Here is a 24,837-nt window from a genome sequence, read left to right as displayed (position 1 = left end):
GAGTCATAAAAGGAAAAGAATATACCTGTTGCACTACTGCATTGCTACTGTCCTTTCTGAATTGGCAAATAGCCTTCATGTCTTCGTAGCCTAGGCGGCCTGTGGAGCGTCTGGGGTCCAGCAAATGCAGAAGCTCACTTTCTGCTTGTTAGACTCTAAGAATTTCTCTAACTTACACCAGTTTTACTCTTTGTAACTCCACCCTGTTCCAACTCAGTAGAGATGCTAGTGTTCAATCTGGATTAATAAACCAAGGTGTCCCTGGAATTGGGTTGTTTTTGGAGAGGAAAAAATGTGAAATAAACTCTTCACTTTGAGTACCAAGAAAGCTAATAAGTAATGCAGAGGAACTTGTAATAAGGTAAACTGAAATGAACCCATAGAAACAACTTTGTGGGCGAGACCTTTTCCTCATAATAATTTCATCAGTAATATTCACAATGATAATTAATCGAGGGAATATGAGAAGTTTGATATCCATGATGTTTCGTATTTTACTTATCTTCATCTACATCAAAGGCAAACCTTCAGAACTCAGTCAACCATGCAAAAATTGTGAGTGTTTGCTGCAAGAGGCCATGGGATATAATTGACTTAGCAGGTGGACTCTGAATTCTTTGATAGGTCTTTGCAGGCCAAAGCTGATATGTATTTTATAAAGCACAGTGGGAAAGTTCTCACTTCCTTTGCTGCAGTTCTAAATGGTGTGCCCAGCCCCTCAAAGTGAAGTGTCACGTATATCACCGGGTGTTTTTATTTTATAAAGAAAACGGTGAAAGATGATATATACAAAGGTGAAATATACAATGGCAGTCATCTCATCCTGACATACAACGCTCCAATTCACTGTCACTTGAATCATCAGCTTTTTTTCTTGTTAATGAATCATGTTGCTTGACAACTGACAGAACCTCACATCCCATGTTTATTTTATGTGAGGCATGGTAGTAGCTCCAAACATGAGAACAAGTCACAGAGACAGTTGAGCACATTTCAGAATCAAGAAAAGCTGTTTTTAGTGTAAAGTGCTAGCAAATTATCTGTCACAGCTTCACCTTTCTTTCTTTCTTTCTTTCTTTCTTTCTTTCTTTCTTTCTTTCTTTGTATCTGTAAGACTGGCAGGGTATATTGTGACATACCAGGGCACAATCCAGGCTAATAAGTGGCTGTGTCACCCCCTGCCGTGGAACCTGGGGTGTCCTTTACAATGCCTGGACTGTTCACAAACAACCTTCAGCATGTAAGTCACTCCCAGCTACATCGGTGTGTGTGCGGCAGGCAGCCAGCCAGCCACACCTTGGCTCTTACCAGCCTGGGTTATGCTGCAGGGTGACCCCAACACTCCTCCAGTCCTGGATTCACCCAGAAATGTATGTTCTGTACCGCCAAGCCCTCTCCTGGGCAGTACAGATATATCGAGTCCATTATTCCTTGAAGGGAATAATATACACACAACTTGTTACCCCAAATGGAGTTACCCAGACATTTAAACTTGAACACACTGGATTAGATAAAACAATACAATTACTCAACTAACTACACAGAGAGATTGTAAGTGAGTACAAGTAATGAGGCATAACAGTCATAAATGATTACAAGAAAAATAAAGATAAAATGTTTACTGGTGTCTAACTTAACAAATTATATTAGATTCAAAGCAAAGTTTTCTCACCACATGCTTTCAGTGGTTTTACTGACCGAACTCTTTAGGTCAGGGCCCCTCCCCCAGCATCCAGTGGCTTCTTCCTTTGCGTCTTCAAGTGCAGTGAATGTGATGAGCAAGGAGAGAGGAGATAGGTGCCTTGGAGTGTTTGTCCCTCCTTTTTTATAGTTTCCATCTCCCGCTTGAAAACCATTTCCAGCTGCGAGCCAGGAGGCACAGAGTCTGTGTAGAAGGATACTCCCTGCTGGTTTTTTCATCTGTTTAACTTTCTTCATCTTTCCTTCCTGCTTGATGACTCTGTTTACTGCTTAAATACAAATTATGGTAAGCACACATTCCTTTGTTAAGAACAGACCTGTTTGCCAACGTCTGTCTGGGCAAGCCTGTGGGGTTTGGAACCTGTGTTAATAAAATCATATGGAGGAGTCTTATAACTTTACGTACAATGTTGGCACACATATTTTACCAGGACAATACTGACCAGTAAATTATGAGATTTTTAAATTATACCTGACAAGGCATACCTTGCGCAAACTTTGGTGCATAAGGTATGAATAAAACTGATCTGTATTTGCAAGACTGGAAGGATATATGTTATGCAGATACAACATATTGTCTTACAGTTGAAGTCTTGCTGGCTCCATTTAACACTAGAATGAGAATTACAGATTATCTCCTAGCTCCATTTTATTTTAGTCTGGCTGCATATATTAAAATCCACAACTCCACTGAGCTGTTCATATTTGACCCACTCGGTTGGCACCCCAGCTAGCGCTATTGGTGAACTGCAATAAGCAAGTTCACAACAGTGCAGTGTCTGGGGTCCAAAACATTTTCCTTTTTAAAAGGCTGGCTTTGGACAGTCATAAACATTGATCTTTGTGCCCTCAGTGGAATGAAGCTGTTTGGAAGCTGCTGATTTAGTGGAGGATTGGTCCTATTTTGAGCAGGGGGTTGGACTAGATGACCTCCTGAGGTCCCTTCCAACCCTGAGATTCTGTGATTCTATGATTCAGAGCCATAAAAAGGCAGGAGAGTGGCTAACCCAGGTAAGGCTGTTCACTGGAGAGGTAGTCTGGCAATCAGAGAGGAGATGAGAAAAATGATGCATTCATTCAGAAGCCAACTGACACAGCAGCCATGTGTGATAGGGTGGTGTACTCAAAGTCTGATACTAGGCATTATTCTACGGATAACTCATACCATTAAGCGATGTGGGGAGTATTGGCAACTGATACTTTTAAGCATTTTATGGTGCAGGCTTTAATAGCAAATTTTCAGGGCCTGTAAAAGGCTCAGCATCTATTGTTGGGCCTTCAAAGCTAAGACAAATGGAATAGTCAAGTCAGGTGAATGCGCCTTAGAAATTTAAAGCACAAAATCAGTTTAAAGAGGATGGCCAGCCCCCCTGTGATGATGAAGTAGACGGACCTCATATCTGATCCAGTTTGACAATTCCTATGATCCTAAATTAGAAGGAAGGTGTTTTTAAAAATATTCAATAATATGCCGAGTGGATCCAAACAAAACCCTTTGAATTGTGGAAGAGTTCTGAGTTGGAACTGGACTTTGAGGCCCTAGCTGAGAGCCTTTCATAGTTTCATGGAGTTACCTAGTTTTATCTAAACCATCAAATGACTGAAACAGAAGTTTTGGGGTAAACTTAAAGCGTCTGTGATTATCATTGTGGTATCTGTCCGAAAAAGAAGGCACAACTCCGTTTCTTTGGTAAATGCAGTTCATATTTTTTAAAAAACGAATGTGTTCTAATGATTTTACCAAGAAAAGCTCCTTCCCTGATGCTCCCCAAGGTCTGGAATTGCCTGATATTCTGCACACACACTGCCAAGCCCATCAGTTTGCGCATGTACCAGCAGACAGCTGAGATAGTGATGGGTGGGATTTCTCTCTTAGGTTATGTCTGCCCTGTCATCAGTAGGTGTGATTGCAGCATGTATAGACAGACCTCAGCTAGCTCGGATCAAAGCTAGCTTGAGTAACAATAGCGATGACGTGGCAGTGGCATGGGCTCGCTCTGCCTGCCCAAGACCCTGGGTATGTTCTCAAGTGGCTAGCCTCTGCCGCCACGGTGTCACTGCTATTGTTACTTGAGTGAGTTTTGATCTCATTAGCTCAGTGATACTCAGACTGTGGCTCACGAGCTGCAAGTGGCTCTTTGATGCGTCTCTCTTGGCAGCACATGAGATTAAAACACTGTGGGATTTAATTATTAACCAATCTAACCCATTAACCAATCAGGATGCTTTTACTATGTTATTAACCAGTCGTAGTTGATAAAATAATAATACTTGGTCAGTCATTTTGCTGGGAGAATTATATATATATGTATATGAAACAATGAATTTACACTACTCTGGCTCTTTTGGGGAATGTTGATCGCTAATTTTGCTCCTGAACCACTGAAGTCTGAGTATCACTGCATTAGATCAAAGTTAGCTCAGGTGTGTCTACAGGTGTTGCAATCACATCTCCAGAGAAGTAAGAGGTGAGAGGTGTTTTGGTCACATGACTGGTTACCAAATGATGTGCGTTTGGATGGGAGGAAGAAGTTCTGTGCCTTGCTCAATCCCAACTTTCTATCTCCAATGTTCTTGTGCAATAAACGTATGTGGAGGATTCCCCAGAGCTTTGGCAGGGGGGGGGGAGGGTTGTCTAAAATTGAAATCTAAATAAATATTGAAAGCATAAAGGCCTAATCCTCCACTTCATTACAGCAGTTCTATACCTCGTAATTCTGCATGGCATGAAACCAGTGTCCCAGAGTGGGGAATCCCAGCCTAAGGCTGAGATTTTCCAAAGGACGTTAAGAAAGTCCCATTGAAAACCACCTAGCTCCTCTGTAAATCCCACCTTCAGTCCCTATATACAGTATACTGCCCAAATAGGCTTGGGGGTGGGGGGACAGATTTTATTTGGCTAATGGGGAATTTGGATAGTCAAGAGGTCAGGAGCCAGTCAGTAGCGGAGTGGCCTCCCCTGTGGCTGGGCGCTCATCTTTCTCCTTGCAGTGGCCAGGGGTCTGTGCTCTGCCCTGTTTACTTGCTCCCAGGACAGCGGGGCTGTAAAGAACTCCAGGCCTGCCAGAGGATCCATTCAGCAGCAGGATGGTCTCCTCTATAGCCACAGGCTCATCTTCTTCCTCCTCCTCAGAGTCCTGGCTGGGGATCTATTATCCGAACCTCTGCATTATTCAAATCCCTTCCTTGTCCCCCAGCATGAAATACATGGATAACACGGAGGTTCAGATGATAGGGTTTTGGATAAATGGGGATAATACTGTAGCCTGTTTGTAAAACTGCCACACAAAACAGACCCATAATATCCATAAATACAATTTGTTATTTCTTCAGTGACATTCACTCTCCAGTCTTTAACTAACAGCACAGTGAAATAGTAAAACTGCTCCATCAATTTTTTAATTACATCTGTTGGAAACCAATCCATTATTCTTAATTCTGTGAAACTGCTCGTAAAAGAGAATTACACTAGTGCTTCGTGGGTGACTAATGCTGCTAATTAGAATAAATCAGTAGAGCCGCCTCTACGGTGCAGCCTGCATTTAAGTTAGGTTAACCCGGGTAAAGGAGACGTGGCTACATCAGCTTGAGCTTTTCTGTTTTTAATTGAGTCATGGCTGAATCTGCCTTCTAATGGTTTATCATTGAAATCAACTGCCAGGTGTTTGGGGGTTTTCTTCCATTTACTTTTATTTTTTGTAAGTGATGAAGAAAGCGAGGCTAAAAGTAAAGAAGAATAAACAAATGAATTAAGAAAATGTTTTTCTTCGATAAACACAAGCATGAAATATGTTGCACAGATTCTTGTTTCATCTTGTCCTCAACCACAAAGGACAAGAGTGTATTTAGTTTCCCGTGGCCATTTAGATCTCAGCTAGTTTGTCTTAAAATCATAAAAGAACAAACAAAGGCCCATCTTGCCAAAGGCTTACGCCTTTTCTTCATTTTACACATTGACTTCAGTGGGGTGACTTGTGGGGTTTGAGTCTATGCACACTGAAGTCAATCACAAAGCTTCTGTTGGCTTCCGTAGTGTGAAATTGGGTCCACCGTGTGTAAAGTTAAGCATGTGTAAATCTTTGCAAGATCGGGGTCTAAATCTGCAAGGATGCTATTAAGAAGCTTCGGTACAAAAACTACCTAAAAATTGTCCTGAGCTAGTCTCTTACTCAGCAAAGCAAATAGGCACATGCTTAACTTCAAGCATCCAGAAAAGTGCTTAGCTGGATAGGGATGGATTTAATCACATCCTTAAATACTTTTGCTGAATTGGGGCCATAGCAAAGAATATCCTCCAGATTCTAAATGTATCATTTTTTTAGGATTTTTTTTAATCTACTCTTTTCTTGATGTTTAATGGAAATAGAACCCACAGAAACAACTTGAACATAATAGCAAACTGTTTTGCAGGAACGTTCTGACCCACCCATATTAAGTCTGACTATACTTATATAGAAATGAAAGATGGCTGTATACTGCAGAATTGAACTTCAGGTCAAGATTTTGACTACCTCAAAGTCTGGGGATATTTGGATCCATGGTTTTGGTTCTGGCTCACCTCCATCTTTCAGAGGGACAATGTTATTTTTTCTCAAAGTGCAGAAGATCAGTGTTTGCAAACAGAAAAGATTGAAATAAACAGAGAAATGACGACGAGAACTTCCCTTCCAAGTTTATAAGAGTTATGAACATTGAAGAGTAAATTAAATAAAAATGGTAATAATGTGTCTTTGTAAGTGACAGTTAAGTTGTTGCACAAATGGCTAGGAAATTCCAGCCTAAAAGCAGAAAGTCTATCCTTAACTCAGCCCGTTGTACATCTTCATTGCCACACGAAGGGTACAGGTAACATTACAGAGTCATCCCAGACAGCTGGCGTAACAAGGCACAGCTGCAGCATTGCCAATTCTCATGATATTTGGTGTGTTTCTTAAAGGTTTGTCTCCTGAGGCTTGGGTTGACATGAGAAATCTCAGCTTCCATTTGACATAAAAAATTTCTAGCTTTCATGGTAGTGGAGAAAAGTTTGAAAACGTGGCCTGAAGTCATCCTATAGGCTCAAAAACCAGAAGGCAAATAAAACGGAACCCTTGGTATATTTTATTATTATTATTATTATTATTATTATTATTATTATTATTATTATTATTTTATTCAGGATTTTTAAGTCAGTCTCATGATTTTGGACCATCTGATTCATGTTCTGGTTTTTTGAACTTTAGGGATTGGCAATACTGCAGAAGGACTCTAAGACGGATTTTCCAAAGAGCTCAGCACGCATTTATGCACACACCCCTCCCAAAAAGGAGAGGGGGCGGTGTCAGATTTTCCAATGGGCCCAGCATTTCCACTGTTATCAATAGCGGAAGGAAGTGCGGAATTCTCCACTGTTCTCAGTTGGGGCTGCTGAGTGCTGGCCGTTTTATGAATCTGAGCCCTTTATGTAAATGTCTGAGTGGGGACTGAGCTCTTTTTGAAAGTTTGTATTATCTTGTCTCATTTTTTATTTCCATTGCCTTGCGATGCATAAAATGGCACAACAACTATGATTCCTGACTATGAGAAGTAGATTCCTCTTTGGGAGTCTTCTCCTGTTTATTCTCTTCCAGCAGTTTGCTTCCACTTAGTTGAAAATGTTCCCAGCACTGTTGTAATTCTACACAGGTTTCATTGCGTAAACTGGTGTTTTCCTCTGTTCCACCATCAGGGCTTGCTTGTCTCTGATCTGTTTCTGTTTCAGTTTTCTGGGAATCCACTAAAGTTCAGAAATCAGGAAACAATGGTGTACCTTCCATTCTGTAGTTCATTGAGTTCTCCTCTTCTTCTCATTCACTATTGTGGACAATTTTAAGTAATAAGCCCTACATGCTTTCATAGAAGTCCAGTCCCTAGAACTCATCCTCCTTGTGATGAAAGCCTTCGCCCAGCTCCACTAGGAATTTCTTGGCAGCCCACACTTCTAACTGATATTACTTGACCAGTGATAAGGCTGGAGAAAGTGTTCAACAGCTCCCAGTTTAGCTTTTTCCACAGACGTTGTAGCAGACTGCCAGGGAAGCCATGTTAGAGATGGGCAGAGGAAGGGACAATGGGCAATGTACTGGAATGTAATGTTCAGAGCCAAGTGCATTTCCTTGGAGTTTGCCATTAAAAGCCACTCATGACTACTTCCCTTAATAGCAGCTTGCTGGTAGCTTAGAGGTGAGCTATAGTCCACTGTGGAGCTAGGGAACCCAATGATACTGTTCTAACAGAGTTCAATGCCCTGAGGCTCTACTTTCAAAGCACTCTCCCAGCCTAGCTTCCTCAGCAGGCAGGTTTAAAGCTAGTTGTATTCGATCAGTCGGATCAAATGGGACAATTCTTTGGCAAAGGAACTTTCTACCCGCTGTGCACCGTGAGATATCTATACAATGCTACTCAGAGCCTACGGGACCACGCCTGTACCTTTGTAATATGAATCCCAAGGACATCTTACTCCAAGCCAACTCCAGGACAGCTCTATGGAAATAGCAGAGCACCCTCTGCTGGCCTGGAACAGTGCCCGCTGATGACTGACTGCTATTGTCAGTGTTTCATCTGCCTTGCAACTGCCCCTTGGTCTGCAATTGGGCACTGTTCCCCAAACTTCTGCAGTGAATGTGTGACCCAATGCCCAGTTTCAGTAAAGCATTTAAATGTGTGCTTAAAATTAAGCATCTGCTTAAGTCCTTTGCTGAATTGGGACCTAAGGTGCAGACTGTATGTACTTTCAGTCCCCAAAGGTCAATAAATCCTAATTATTGCAAAGTTTAAATCCCCAATTTAGCCTTTGTGAACAACACCCTGAGAGCAGCTGCACCATCCGGGGTAGTTGCTGAGAAAATGCAGATTGGACTGGGCCATGGAAAATGGGGGAGGATCGGTGGTGCAGAAGTAAATGGAGGAAGAGGCAAAAAAGTTAAATCCAATAATATTGGAAAAAAGTAAATAGAAACATGTTCTTCCTGTTCTTCCCTCCTTTCATTGCAAATGCAGGAACACAGGGGCTGTTAAGAGCTGGGATCTACATGAGCAGAGGCCCAGAGGAAGAGTGAGCCACCTGCCGTGTTGGAATTGGATGAATACAGCTCCAAACCCAGTAGTCATATGGATAACAGCTTCCTGAAACATTTTGTAGGCATATACGTTGAAACATCTCCCAAAGCATCAATGTTGCATACCAAAAATGGTGGCTGCTGCCTGGCACCAGCTGTTGATTATGGTCCTCCTTCCCCTGGTACCGGCGGTTGGGTACATAGGCCCTCTACAGGCACCACCCATTGGGTACCCGTACCCCTTACAGGCGCTGGTCGTAGGGTATCCGGGCCCCTTCCAGGCACTGGCCATTGGGTACGTGGGCCCACTCCAGATGCCAACTGTTGGGGATGCTGTGGTCCAATCCACAGCTCCTTTCCCCTAGCCAGGATCCTTCCCAACACCAGCATGCCCCCACACCCTCAGTGCTTGCCCTGCCTACTGGCCCTGTTCCCTCACTCCATATTGGCTCTCACTGTATTGTCTTCATATCCACTCTGTGTCAGGCACTGCTAGCCACTCTTTGGCACCTCTCCGTTCCAAAGAGAGATGCATTTCCCCATCCCCACTGGCTTACAACACTCACCTAGGGGAGGGGGGAACCTACAAAGGCTTTTATCAAAGGCTTGCTGTTTGTTTGGAATTTGTCCCCTTGGATTCAGCATTGACCATGTGCACCAAACGGCAGAATGACTTGTGTCATGTTTGTTTGTGGCAGAGGGGGGAAGTACAGTGGTCTTTGGGCCAAGAGCTGTATGGTTCTATGCGTCAGCACAAAGGTGCCTCTGACTAGGGCCTGTGGGTATAACCTTTCCATAAATATTAATTAATCCTAATACTTGGAGGGAAGAGGGAATTAGTAGGATACATTAAACCCTGACTAACTGTGTTTCAATAGAAATAATTTCTCTTGAATTTCCCCCGGCAGAGTTAAAGCACTGGACTAAGAGGTGGGAAATCTGAGGTCAGTTCCTGGCTCTGCCCCAGACTTTCCTATGTGACCTTAAGTGAGTCAGTTAATCTTTGTGGGCCTCAGATTCCCATCTGTAAAATGGGGATAAATATATTACTTTTCTGCCGCTCGTTGTCTCGCCTCTGTTTAGATTGTTAGCTCACTGAGGCAGGGACTGTCTCTCACTGTGTGTTTGTGCAGCTCCTAGCACGGGGGGGCCCGATCTTGGCTAGGGCCTAGGTACTATTGTAATGCAAATACATGAATTACTAAGAACAAATTCAAATTCTTCCATGCCAAGGTAAAACATTCCATGGAAACAGAAACTTTCAACATTCATTAGCTGTATTTGTATAAAAACGAATGTGCAACTGCTGACATGTTGTTCCACCAGGTTATGTTTATAGGATTCTCTTGCTTTGCAGCTTTATTTTTACTGTGAACTTTATTCATGTTGTGACTTCGCTTTGTGAAAATCAAGAGGAGAACTAACGGCATGGATCCCTGTCGCCCAGGTTCATGCTATCCCCAGGCTACAGGAAGCCATGTGTCTTTCTCCTCCACTCCATATCGTGTTTTCAGCATGTGCTTTGAAAAGATAATGACATTGTCATGCCCTTAAAGTCAGCATAAGAATCTGCCCCACAGCTCAATAGTAGAAGCAAAGTGGAAGATTCTACTGTCTGATAAAGATCATCTGCTGTTTCCTGTGCTAAGGACGAAAAGTTGAGCAAATATAAAGGTCATCTGTGTTTATATTAACAATACAACAGTTACACTATGTTTCGTAACAAAGTTGGGTCATTATTTATCCACTTGTCCTTTATATCATTGCTTTGAACTGTCTGGATTTGCTTATCGTGATATTTCTAAAATCTGTAAACAGCCAAAGAGAAGAATTTCTGTTTCTCTAAATAGAGTGTTAGGTCATTTTATTATCAGAGCCTTAGAAAGCTGCCCATCTGTTGTTCTTTCACATCTGGAATAGCATATGCAACCTCCTCCTAACTGTTAATTATTTCAAGGAAATTACTACAGTAACTGCGCCATGTATACACTGTATCATTGCTTCTCTTCATCTTGCCTTTCTCACCGTTAGCAATGAATCACAGACAACTTTCCTAAAACAAACCAAGAAACCAACCATCTTCGACACACCTCGCTACAGTAATTTTTCTTTTATATTATTAAAGCAAATGTAATGTTTTCATTTTCACTTGCTAGCTCCTCTGTTTAAAACTACTTACGCATGTTCCTTGGTCCCTATGTTGATAATTAGGTTACCTGTGGGTAGCGTTGAACATGATTATACAATCAGCTTTCAATTTAGTTTCATACAACAGAGCCATTTAACTTTAGGTGTGGAAACGAGTGATTAAATAGGTCTAGAGTACATTGACCTCTTCACATCTCATTGAAAGCATATTTGTTCATGATAGAAGACCCTGGGAAGCACTGAAGTCAAATAGTTCAGTCCCCAGGAAAACGGGAAGCCGCTCTGATTATAAGCTCTTTGGGGTAGACTTTCCTAGTGCAGTGAGGCCCGGACCCCTGACTGGGACCGCTAGCCACTACTGCAGTACAAATAAAAATAATCCTAGAAGCTAAAGATACTTGAAGATTAAATGATCCCCGTTCAAGTATTTAGAGTAGCATGATTTGCCTTCAAACACGTGTATCATTTCAACACACAGCATACTGTGTGCATGAGCGCATTTCTTCACTGCCACGGATCTTTCGTCCAGACATGGCCCTTGTATGTGGGAATCATCCTCATCAGTTCTAGAATGACGGTGTGGAGAAATACACCGAGGGCGGACTTGCGTGTGGATTTTCAGCAGTTGGGGGAATCGCTTCCTTTTAACCGCTTTAGGGGTGTGTGCCGAGGATTCACACAATGCTGTGTGAAATGAGGTACCGCAGGAAAACACACACCTAGAATATAGCAGGTGCTGTCACTTTACCTCAGCTGTATCAGCTAGCAATCCAGCATGCAAGCAGCCATGCGCGCCATGGCATCCTGATCTCACTCGATGAGCATCACACTTCTGAGGAAAACACATCACTGAAGAAAAAGGCTTTGCTGCAGCAGTAGGGTTTCCACATGCCCCCGTCTTCTCCCCAGGATGGCCCAGGGGTGGTATGCACAGCGGCTGTCATGGGCTAGTGTGACGACCTTGGGGAGGCGGTAGGGGGCGCTGTGAAAGCCCTGCAGCCTCTCACACTTGGTAAGTTTGGTTTTTTTTGTTTTTTCTTTTTTCGGTGGTTGGGGCTGGCGGTGTGCACCTGTTGTCATTAAATGCAATCTCTAAGGGAGTAGCCCAGTGTCACATATAGCACACTGCATATTGCTCTGCACACTGCAGCAGGACAGGGGTCCTCAGATTTTTTCATAGCATGGACCACATGCTCAGGGACACCTCCCCTTCCCATTCACAAGTGCACAGATCCGCTGCCCGCCCCATCCATGACCATGCAGCCATCTCATCTACTCTCTGTGATCACGTAATGTCCCTGTGGCACCTATGGCAATTGGTTTTGGGGAAGAGTAAGACCAAGGAAGTACCAAGTGTGTTGTAGATATCTATCTATTTAGCAGCTGGAAATAAGGAGAATGGCCAGCCAGGCCACCTCCATCAAGCGCTCCATGGGCAGCAGCAATCCACAGAGTAGGTTTGGATGGCTCTTAGGGGGATAGTTGAAAAGGCAACAGAATAACTACCCAGTAGGGTTAGGACATGTAGGATAACACTGCTTTCAGGACCAGGGAGATGGGAGCGTAAGGAAGTGAATATTCTCAGCTCAGTGCGAAGGCTTTGCCATAGCTATACGTTATGATATGTGTCAGCAGTGCCTTGGTTATGTTCATCCAGTCAGTATTCCTCTCTTCCTTGTTTCACAGACCAATGGGATCCAAACAGGAAAATGAACGAGAAGAAACAGCAGGAGACAGCACTCGCCAGTCCAATGGACCAAGCCAGAACCCAAAGCCTCTCAGAAGGACAAGGGGAAAAAGCCTGAAATACGAAGGTAGGTGTCTGTGGATTCACTCCGCAGCATACGGAGTCTTCCTGGAAATGGAGGTGCCAGCCACCTCTTCCCGCAAAGGCACAAGGGTGTCCATAGCTGGAGGGAAGGGAACGAAAGGCAAAGGATGTGAGCTACACTAAGAATGTCAGCCAGATCCTCCCCTGCTATAAACTGGTGTTGCTCCATTGAAATTAATCTTCTGTTGAAACCAACAGCTACTGGTCGCTAGCTGAGGAGCTGAGATTGTGTTTTTGCTTTTGGGAAACCATTGATTAGATACTATAGATTCTTTATTATTATTTAATATTCCTATTGTGGTAACAACCAGGGTCTCCAATCACGGCCAGAGTCCCCCTGTGGTGGGTGCTGCTAAAACCTAGTGCCTGCCCCAAAGAGCTGACAATCTAAGGGCTGACCGTGCGGAGAAAACAACCAGTCTCCATATGTTTTTGGCTTAGCTGAGCCTTCATATACAGTTGTTCATGGACAATGTCATGAGTTAACTTGTCATGTGATTTTCAATGGGCAGCAGTGTTGTTATATACATTTCCTAGTGAACAGATATATTGTATTCACAGCCTTGTTTAACTTCCAGTAGTTCAGAATCTAGTGCTCTTTAATGGCCACAGGGGTCAGTAAAAAGACAATGCAACTGTATTGCAATTATACTTAAATATATATTTTATTATTTGTTTGCATATTTGTCTAGTGTTTTTTTTTCTGTCTGAATGGTTGCAGTGTGCATGTGGCTGTATGTGTGTGGATGTACATGGATGCCTATGTATGTACCAGGATGAGTTGGGTGTGTAGGATGAGTTTAAGTGTTGTTCTGCATTAGTAAATATGCGTAGGCCCTCATTAGTGACAGATGTGTATCTAACACAGTGGGGGTGATTCAACTTCTTCTTTCTTTCTTTCTTTCTTTCTTTCTTTCTTTCTTTCTTTCTTTCTTTCTTTCTTCTCCCATTGTGGTTTGTGCACATCTCATCCAAAGGATTTGTTACATGTTGAGAGAGCCCCGTTTGCTATTTATGTTACTTGTCTGAAAGCTGTATGTGCTGTGATTGTTCCATGTAGGTGAGCCAAAGAGTGCATTAAGTAATTTAATAAGTAAATTCTGTGCTACAAACCACACCACAGATCTCACGGGAGACTCTGGTCTCTAGTAATTGTGGGGCTGACAGCTGCTTCTGTACCAATCAGTAGATGTGAATCCACAGGCACCTCTTTCCAGAAAACCAACAGGTTGATGCTGTAAACTCCCCCCACCCACCCCAGGGGGCATGGTTGAGGACAAGAGTAGCAACTGTTGAAACACTGACCCTGTATTCCACCAGAACACATCTGTCTAAACCCTTACCTCGGCCAGCTCCACTAATACAGATTTCCAAGTCAGCATCAGTGTAACTTGCAAGAACAGTGACGCTATTTAGGGAGCATTTACCCCTGTGGATCTTTCAAAGGGTAGATGTAAGCCCTAAGTATAAAATAACAATAGCAATAATAATGTAAATTATGGCTAGGCTGGGTATATAAATAAGGCCTCAAGACAAGCAAAGAAATTGTAAAATGACCTGAAGAGATCTGTCTAAGCTCTGTGTAAACTCAAAAGCTTCTCTCTCTCACCAACAGACGTTGGCCCAATAAAAGATATTACCTCCCCCACCTTGTCTCTCTCATATCCTGGGACTGACGCAGCTACACCACCACTGTAAAAATGAAGGAAGAGAACGAAAGTCACCTGTTTTCTATCAAAATTCAAATTTAGAACTCTCCAAACATTACCTCAAGGGACAGGAATATGTGTCTGACACACGAGGAAATTAACACTCCACTACATGCCAGAGGAGTGCCCTAGGAGGCAGACATTTTGGAAAGAGGTGATAAAGGCCAGAAAGGGCGGCAGATAGATTGTGGAACTCCTTCTGTATGCGGGGCTGGAAAAAAAAGATACATTCAAAAACAAAAACCCATGGAAAATACTAGTAGCTGGGCTAATTGCAGACAGTTTAGTAACACTGGGGAAATGGAAAGACACTTCCCTTCTTTAATGTGCACTTCTGTGATCTGGCTTCTGTTCAGGACCTGAGGAAAAATGTGTCTCGATTCCTGCTTCTTTGTTACATGCACTCTTCACAGTCACTGTCTGCAAACCTGACTAAGAATAATTAGCAATTAAATAAACCCAAAGAAACAAGCACTATAGTTACTACACTGTTAAGTATCAGAGAGGTAGCCGTGTTAGTCTGTATGCACAAACACAATGAGGAGTCCGGTGGCACCTTAAAGACTAACAGATTTATTTGGGCATAAGCTTTCGTGGGTAAAAAACCCACTTCTTCAGATGCATAGAGTGAAAATGACAGATGCATCTGAAGAAGTAGGTTTTTTACCCACGAAAACTTATGCCCAAATAAATCTGTTGGTCTTTAAGGTGCCACCGGCCTCCTCGTTGTTTTTGTACGCTGTTAAGTCGGCCTCAGAAATGCTGTGTTTTCATAAACATTCCTTTTGTAGCTAGTAGATTCACAGATGCACCTAGTGTTGGTTCCATGTAGTGACTCCCTGAGAAATGGCACCATTTATGTTTGTACCAATGGAAATTCAAAATCCAAATGGTAAGAATTTAGGGGGAGACTTTCAAAGGCAGAATGGATAGTTGAGGTACCTAACTCCATTGATTTCCAGTGGGAGTTTGGCACCTAATTGCCATTTGTGCCTTTGAAAATTTCCTCCTTACTGCCTACTAACATTTGGGCAAATTATCTGAGGCCAGATCCAAACCCCATTGACGTCAAAGGGAGTCTTGCTGTTGACCTCAGTTGGCACAGGTTCAGGCCCATAATGAACAGCTTTTTCTTCTGCACTAGGATCTATCAGGTATTTGCCGATGTCTTAGCTGATCTTCTACTGTTTGTGTGGTAGCAGCCTGGCCCTGACTTGCCCGCCTTTGTCACGCCAATCCAAATGCCTCCTGAAACCTGACCCTCTTTCTCCAGTTACAGCAACAACTTCCCAAATATTATTGTGTATGGTAGCTTTTAGAGGGAGTAGTTCTTTAATACAGTCAAGTACCAGGAGCTGCTCTATGGTTCTGGTTTGGTTCAAGAGGATTTTAGAGCTGAAACTGCTTGCATCTATGAAGACTGTGGCTCTTCAGAGGAGGCCGTGTTGTTGCTGTTGTCCACTCATTGGAGTGGAATGTAGGGCCATAATATGTGGCTCTTAATAAACCATCTTCATGAAGTGAGATGTAGAGCTGGCCTCCTGGCTAGTAAGAATTAGGCCTTACTAGACCTATGGGAGGAAGCTTGCGGCGTCGGGTGGCGATGAGATTTGTTCATGTGCTTGAGCTGGGATACCTTCCTCCTTGGTATAATAATGAGGCTGCTGGCAGTGTTCTCCATAAGGGCCCCTGTGGTCTTTTCCCTTTGGAAGGTGCCCCCATCCTGGTCTGAAATATCCAGAATCTGCTGGCCACAAGGGCCAGCTGCAAGGGCTATCTTCTTAGCAGGGCTGCTGAAGAAGCAGAGATTGTTTGGGGGGGAGGCGAGGAGAGAGAATGTTTAGGGGAAAAATTGAGACTATGATTTCTTTTTGCACGGCCTGGTTACTTGCATTATCCTCTGTCATGGGGCTTCTGCATGCTTTGGGATTTATTGTATTCTTACATGGGTGTCAGATATGGCTAGGGTGCTCTGGCATGGGCCCCTTCTCATTGTTATTTCATAAATCTCAAGAATAAATAAATAATTGCACCCCACTGGGATGTAGTAATATTCTAGCCTGGTTCTTCCCAGACATCCTACTGTATCTGTTGCTAAATGATGGAGAATTACAGTTTTGGCACGGAAGAGGTAGCACAGATTGCAGGGCTCCTGCCCAGTCTAATCGGTAAAGTAGAGATCAGAGGTGAATTCTGGCAAATCTCTTTTCCTGCCTAAAGGCCCAGCCCATGGGATTATGTAGCCTACACTCATCAGCTCCAGGTTTGCTGTTACCACAGATGATTTGCTCACCTGAGGTGCCTCCTGGTGCAATATGTCATTACACATAATAGAGCTTCACTTGTGGGTCCTGGGAGCACTCTATGACCACCCCGCCCCCATCACATTGATTGCTAGGAGCACCAGTTGTGTTCATCACCAAGTAGAAGATGCCTCCCAGCATGCCATCTAGAGGTTGCTCCTCCGGTTGTATCCTGGAGGATCTAGTCCTCACATACTGTTTTCTTCTTCCACTGATGATGGCCTTTCTGAGGTCAGCTATCAGTCAGGGGGTGGGGAGAAACTACACAGAGATGAAACCCTTCAGGATAGATCTGGAACATTAGGGCCTCCATCTGTTTTTTAAACCAACCGTACAAAATGCTGGAGTTTAGTACCCAGGAGTTCCTGCAAGGTTGTGTTGGTGTAGAAAACCAGATCCATTATGTCTCTTCCTCAGTGTAAACCAAGAATTAATCATGGCACAAGAGGTAAATGTGTGGGGGTTTCCTGTGTAAACTGCTCTGTTGGACTGGTAAATATTTCTAGTATTGTCACAAATAGTCAACACAAATGTAACGAATGCAAGTTTAGCTTTAGCTCTGCGTGTTTACCATTACGACTTTAAACTGTTTATAGGAAGGGAAGCACTATAAAGGTCCCTGAGGAGGTGGGCAAAACCACATGGATAGTCAGGGCTTACTGCAATGAAGTGTTTGGTTTAATATTCAAAGAACACATGGTCACTTTGCAGCAGCTATTTGTCATTTAAAACATTGTTGTTGATACTTGACAGTGACACCAACCTAAACCATTCATAACAACTCCAGAAATGAGGTGTACTAACAACTGGTAGGATCCAGCTGGATTCTTTCTTATCTGTGTGTTGTCAAACAGGGCTACCACAAGCTTGCTTTGTCCATCGCAAATACTGACGCAATGGCCAATACGAAAGACGTGTCTTAATGTTTCTAATCAACATAATCAGCTATCATTTTTTACATCCTTTTTCTTAAAGCCCTAGCTTCTGGAGGCATGTCACTAGGTGAGAATCTCAGCTTTCGTTTAAAAAACAAGGAATCGTGTAGTCTCCGTGGTTGCACAGGAAAGCCTGAACTCATGAATGAGAGGAAGGATGGGCCAGTTGTCACGGTGCTAGCCTAGGCTTGGGAGACTGGGGTTCAAGTCCTTGCTCTGCCATGGAGTTCCTGTGCAATCTTGGGCAGATCACACAGCCTGTCTGGGCCACAGTTCCCCACCGGCAGCACTGCCCTGCCTCCCAGGGGTGTTGTGAGGGTGCATACGTTAAAGATTGCGAGGTGTAATAGATACTACAGTGATGAAGGCCAGATAAGTACCAGAACCAGAATGGTTACAGCATGAGAAGAGAGGTAAAAAGGCCCCAAGAGATACTGTTTTTAAAAATCTCCTGATTTGGGGGGTGAGAGGAGCTGAGGCGGGCTGACTCATGACTTTGAATGCCAGGGTCTAGCAATACGGTAGCTACATTTATTAGTAAGAAACAAAAACATCCCAGCTAGTACAGACGGGAAAGCAAGTAAAAGAGAGGAGGAGGGCTGGGCTTTTCAGAAGTGCTCAGCATTAGCCTGACTCTGCTCCCACTGAAGCCAACAGTAAAACGACCGACTTCAATGAGTACTTTAGAAAAACCCAACCTCTGATTCCTAAAGGGATACTCTTAGTCCCGATACTAAACATCATCTCACTCCCACATTTTGGTCAGTAACTACGTCAATCTTCTGGGTAGGGGATTGGGGCCAGCTGTTGGGAAAAGGCATTCTCCAAGCTATTCAAATGCAGTTGCTTGCTGGAGACATCACACTATTTAGCACATCGGGAGTAGCTTTGCAGAGACACTGAGTGTGGTACTGTACTACCAGCCCTCAGTGTGGTGCTTTTCCTGCAGTCCTGTAGCTAGTGTAGATTGTGAGCTGTGTACAATGGACTAATCAGGCAAAGCCTCATGTTTCTCCATTATTGGAGGCCCACTCTAAGGAGATGTTGAATTAGATCCAGACTGATGTAAATCCATGACCATGGTGGAGCTATGCCAGCTGAGGATCTGGCCTCACTGAGCTTTCTCAAGAGGGGGAAGTGGAGAGGAAATCCTCCTAGGGGACAGAGAGATTTTGGGTAAATGTGTAGGAGGGCAGTAGGTCCAGGTACACAGTAAGTAGTCATCAGGTCATCAGTGGGAAGAGTTGGGGCTTGAAGGCTGAGAGGTAAGGAGTGGGATGGAGACAAGAGAATTAGAGGTCTGATCCAAAACCCATTGCAGCCAATGAGAATCCTTCAGTGGGCTTTGGATCAGGCCCAGGGTGTAGAAAGAGCAGAGAGGATGAAGGGAGATGACAAAGATGGAAGAGAAGATGCAGAGAGATATCAGAAACAAGGGTTACAACAGGTGCAGGGGACCTGCAGGGATGGAGGCCCATACTTCTTTCCAGGAAGAACTGTTTGTTGTGACTGAAACATCTAGGGTGCTGCTTGCCATGTGCCTTTTTAATTAGGCAGCCATTCGGTGCCATTGCACTGCATTGTGGCTTTCTCGTGTTGATCATTGACAGACGCTATTCCTCATGATATCTGCTGTCATCCCATTAGCAATTATCTGGCATTTGATGTTTCAACTTTAATACAAGGATATAAAATCATAGAAATGTAGGGCTGGAAGGGACTTCATGAGGTCATCTAGTTCATCACCCCACATTAAGGAAGGTCCATACATAGGTGACACTATACCTAGACCATCCTGAAGGTGTGTTTGTCTAACCTATTCTTAAAAATCTCCAGTGACTGAGATATGGATTGGCTAAGGGTACAACTTTGATCATACACATCATCCAGTATTTTATAGTGGGACAACTATTTATTTTTACAGCATTTAGGCCCCAATTTAGCAAAGCACCCCTGTTTAGCAAGCCACTTGAGCATGTTACATTTAAGCATGTGTTTAAATCTCATTGACTTCAGTGGGATGTAAGTACATGCCGAAAGTTAAGCATGTGCTTGCGTACTTTGCTGAATCAGAACCTTAAATGGCAGACAAAATAATATATAGCTAAGTGATAAAATATAAAGCTATATTTATACCTTGGGGTTCTGATGAGGTGACAAAACTGCATTATAAGATCCCCACTGGAATGATAACTTTGCCATGCTAGTGTAAAAGGAGTTCAGGGAAGACCCTGGAATGGATACGGATATGGCCTTGCTATCCGAGGGATACTACGGATTTTGCTATCATTGTAGACAATACGCCCCCTAGTGTTTATTGGGAGAACCACCTTACCAACCACTTTTTGCAATGAAAATGAGGGGAATTTACTTGATCATCATACAGGAAGAACATGCCACCTGTGAAACTGGTTGTTTTTTCCCCTAGTGTTGGCTGCATCATGCACCGTACAACAAGGCCAGTCTGAGAGAGGTTTCACAGCAGTTCGTCAGAGCACCGGTGCAGCCATTTTAAAATGTTACTTACCTTAGGAGATATCTTTGACACTGAAACCATCAGGGCAGAGGGACAATTTATAACTTAACACTTCAAAACTTAGAAAAATATGAATTGTTCAAAGCAAATTTTAAGCTGACATTTTTACTCACTAGCTGCGGTATGTGCAGGGAACAGGCAGGGGTGTTGCCAGCATGTTAGCTCTCTCGGTCTCCATCTTCCTCACTATGGATTAATTTTGCCATAGTAGCACTTTGGGGTCCCAGATTAACTCAGGGCCCCATTGTGCTCGGCATTGTATGGACAGTAAGACTCGGTCGCTCCTGAAGAGCTGATAAGTCAAAGGGTGGGTTGGAAGCACCATTATCCTTTCTGTTCAATCACCTCTCTAAGGAACATCAGCCCATGCGGTATTGCTAACCTGGACTGGACTGTCTTTTTGCTGTCTATGGATGCCACAAAGATGAGGGCACATAATTCTTTCCAGTCTCCCTCTCCATTCAAATACTGCCAATTGGCCTCCGCTCGATGGGAACACTGAGCTTTGCCCGTTTTTACTAGCTCTAACCCCAATGGTGCATCACCCATGTTATAGCAGAGCAGTTACAGTTGACCTGTCTATTGTACTTATCTAGCCCCCTTGGCTATAGTACCTGAGCCCCTCTCCAAAGCTCCCTGTGAGGGAGAACAGAGCTGTTATCCCCACTGTACATATGGGACACTGAGGCACAGGGCAATTTGCCCAAGAGGCACAGGCAGCCTATGGCAGAGCAAGGAGCTGAACCCTGGGGGGCTCTCATGTCCCCACCTAGCACCCCAACCACTGGACCATTCTTGCTCTCTACATGGGCCCAGTACGATAGTATTGAAACATTGTCTATAAACCCGTATGCTACTCTCATCTCACAGCATTTGCCTTTACAGCATGTTGTGCCTAGTGTTTTATTTTGTTTACTCTGTTGCCTTTTTAATAAAATTAAAATGAAACCTCCAGCTTTGCAAACTTCCTTCTCCTATCACCTTAAAATGGTACCCTGTCTGCAAACTCTTGCTCACGCGAGCAGTCCTGCCAACAGCAGTAAGGCTGCTTCCATAAGGACTATTCCCAAAGGAAAAGTTTTGCAGGCCTTTACTTTTTGTTCAAAGTCTTCAGCAAGTTGTTTTAGGCTATCATAATATATCATTCTTGACTAAGGCCCAGATCCAGCTAATGCCAACCCTAAGCATTCAAGAATCATGAGTCATGGCCCAAAAGATCATGGGATTGACTTAAAAATCATGACATTTTCAAAGTAATAAGTGTGGAGATTTTCTATGTGCCTCCTGGCTTTTTTGAACTTTAGGGCTCATATTTTCAAGCTTTTCTCCCCAACCATAAGGGCTAGAAATGGGCTTTTGATTTGTAAATGAAAGCTGAGATTCTGGTGTATTCACATGATTCCAGGGCCTGGGGCTTTAAGAACAATACCAGATATCATGAGACTTGGGATAAAATCTGAGGGCTGGCAACACTGCACCCTTCAGTAACTTTATACCTATGCGTCGTCCAAGTGAGTTCAATGGGATTAGATAAATGCCTAAAGTTACACACAAACATAAGTTTGTGCAGAAGCAGGTTCTGTATTTATACTCTCTGGTATCTGAAGAATAAAAAGAGTGTTAACAAAGAAAGCTAACATGGTGGTGTGAAAAGCATGTGAAAGCCATGGCAATCTGTACTTGCCCTTTAACAATCAGAATTTTTGTTAACAGGTATCTGTATGGCTTCTCTCCTGATTCTCCATGATGTACATCACTTTCACCATGTTCTTAAAGGTTGGGCACATTGGGCTTTTGTCTTTGTTTTGGTTTAAGGTTAAGGAAGACTTTGGAATGAAGCATATTTAAAATATGCAGCCAACCCCAGCCAATTATACTAACATCTCAGTGTGGATTGCCTTTGCGTTCAAATAATAACAAAACCTAGGCTTGAGCTGGTTAGCAGTTGGGTGGCAAGGCAAAGGCAATTAATCACACACTGACACGCTCAATCAGCAGAATTAGAATGTGCCTCTTTAAACACAGATAAAGGCCTAGTTAATTATCTATGGTGAATAGGGTACTTGCTCATGTCTAATCGGCCTTTGGTCTCTCTTCCTTGGGGAGGCAGTTTATTATTTGCTAACTCCAGATCTGAAAGTGCCAAGAAACTGGGTTGTTGGGTTTTTTTTAGAATCCTTTTTTTATGGAAACGTCCTGGCATATTTAGTCAGACCATTGTTTCTCACACCTTCTCCCAAAGGTCAGGTAGAGAAAACCTGCCTTTGATCAGAACATTTCTGTACTTGGTTCTTTGTTGATCAGAGAAGAGTAATATTTTATTGTGGTCTGGAAAGAAAGCGTTCAAATATGTCACACCCACTTGCTCCCTTACTCAAAGGACTCTGTTCCATCTGTATCCGAAGGAATTAGTACAATGGTTCTCGTCAATTGACATTTCAGCTGGCAAACCTGGTACCTTTGGCACACTACCGTGGAGGCTTAAAAGGAAGGGGGACCACCACTTTAGTTGCTTTGTGTGATGTATTGAAACCTCTGTGAAAATTGTAGGCTGTCACTTCAAATTTCAAGGGTTTTTCATGGTCCTGCCAGCAGGTGAATGTGTTCTGTAGGGAAGAGTCCGATCTGGGCCTAATAGAAGTCAGCCTGCAGCCAACCAGCCTAGAACAAGGTGAGTTGAGTTGTACCTCTCTCTTTTAGGGACCAGCCCGCTTTGTCTCTCTGGTTTGGGGATTCTTGTGTGTTATTGTTGTGAGTTCTAAAAAATAAAGTCGTGTTACGTTGTGACCTTCCAGCCAGAGTATTTGTTTTTATCTAACATCTACGCTGCTGCTGGGAGTGAGCGTCCCAGTCTGGGTGGACAGACACCCCTCGCTAGCACACTCAGAACAGAGTGTGGCCATTGCGGCACGGGTAGTACCCAAGCTCACCCAGCCCCCTGGGTCCACACACGCTTGTGCCGCCATGTCCACACTGCCATTTCTAGCACGCTAGCTCAAAGCTCCCGCGTACACATACCTTGTGTATGCGGTGAACACTGCACTTGGTTGATGGCCAGTTGCAGCAGGTCTTGTGCTGCAAAGATGTCTCCTGTATGCCCTTCCCCCCTCATCCGCCCACTCTCCCTGATCTCCAGAGCAAGGGCACAAGTGACAACGGCAGCAGTGCAGAAATCAAAGAGGCAGCAGGCAGGTCCACGAAGAGGAAGGAGAGGAGGAAAGGTAGCACCTTGTTGCTCACGGTAGGGAAGCAGAAAAGCCCTTAGGTTTGTTTTTTTTTAATGTCATGAAATAATAAAAAGATAAATAGTAAGTCTATGGAGAGTTCATGAGACTGGTCACTTTAGACTTCTAGTGAGTGCTTGTAATGTAACGAGGGTGCAAACCAGGCTTAGGAATGAGGGATGAGTTGGCACAGTGTTCTCTCCAGATCGGTGCTGCGTATGAGAGAAACGAAATTTGTAATATTCACCAGCCATTGAGGCCAAAATTTTCAAACTTGGTTGCCGACACTAGATTGCACCCTCAGCAACTTTGCAGATGACACTAAGCTTGGGGGAGAGGTAGATACGCTGGAGGGTAGGGATCGGGTCCAGAGTGACCTAGACAAATTGGAGGATTGGGCTAAAAGAAACCTGATGAGGTTCAACAAGGACAAGTGCAGAGTCCTGCACTTAGGACGGAAGAATCCCATGACAGCTACAGGCTGGGGATCGACTGGCTAAGCTGTAGTTCTGACGAAAAGGACCTGGGGATTACAGTGGGTGAGAATCTGGATATGAGTCAGCTGTGTGCCCTTGTTCCCAAGAAGGCTAAAGGCATATTGGGCTGCATTAGTAGGAGCATTGCCAGCAGATCAAGGGAAGTGATTATTCCCCTCTATGCGGCATTGATGAGGCCACATCTGGAGTATTTAACTATTCATGGGTCAACCATGGATTAATGAATAATCAGATACATTAGAATAACAAGTAAATTGGATTCTGCTTGAACATATTCTATTAAGTCTGGCTACATTCATGGAATAAATTACTCATTTTGAATTATTCACTCAGCTCTAATAGAGAATAATTTTCACCAGAAATGTTGATTAGTATATTTGGCAGAATTATAAATTGATTGGATGGATGGCAGGCAGTAGATGTGAAATACTTAGATTTTATGAAAGCATTTGATATTGCATTGAAAAATGTATCCAGATTGTATTAGGTGTTAAGCACCATCAACAAAGTCCTGAATTGAGTTAGGAGAGATGTACTCCTAACTGGTATCTAGACATGTACTCTTAGTACCAGATTTAATTAATCTCCTCGTAAATGTTCTGGAAGAAGGTGCAAACAACACACAAATTCACAGACTATTAGGTTGAGAAAAGCTGAGACCACTGATGAGGACAAAAGGGACATAAGGGTTGAGAAATGTATCTGGAGAGGAAACAGAACGAAAACAATTAATTAAATTAAATCTTTCAAAGCACAAGGGTCCCCAGTCACTGCCTAAATGCCAATTTTACACACGGACTTCCCTCTGCAACATTAGGAATTGGGTAGTAGCCAAACCTGTGGGTAAAATATTTCTTAGAGTGGGTATCCTTGGAGA

At 43.4% G+C, this 24,837-nt stretch overlaps 1 protein-coding gene across 10 annotated transcripts in view; it reads left to right on the top strand.

The window, feature by feature from the left end:
• Positions 1 to 24,837, top strand: part of NRG1 (neuregulin 1) — a 763,523-nt gene that overhangs the window by 452,471 nt on the left and 286,215 nt on the right. For 4 of the 10 annotated variants that reach the window (XM_048851616.2, XM_048851619.2, XM_048851617.2 and 1 more), the window contains one exon: positions 12,612 to 12,739. The exons of the other annotated variants lie outside the window; for them this stretch is intronic. In XM_048851616.2, the coding sequence (XP_048707573.1) occupies positions 12,616 to 12,739 (124 nt within the window). In that variant the 5' untranslated portion in view covers positions 12,612 to 12,615. The remainder of the gene's footprint in view (positions 1 to 12,611; positions 12,740 to 24,837) is intronic. 10 annotated transcript variants of the gene reach the window in all.

This window comes from Caretta caretta, chromosome 5 (assembly GCF_965140235.1).
Source record: "Caretta caretta isolate rCarCar2 chromosome 5, rCarCar1.hap1, whole genome shotgun sequence".
In the NCBI taxonomy this organism is placed as follows: Eukaryota; Metazoa; Chordata; order Testudines; family Cheloniidae; genus Caretta; species Caretta caretta.
This window is presented reverse-complemented; position numbering and strand designations above follow the sequence as displayed.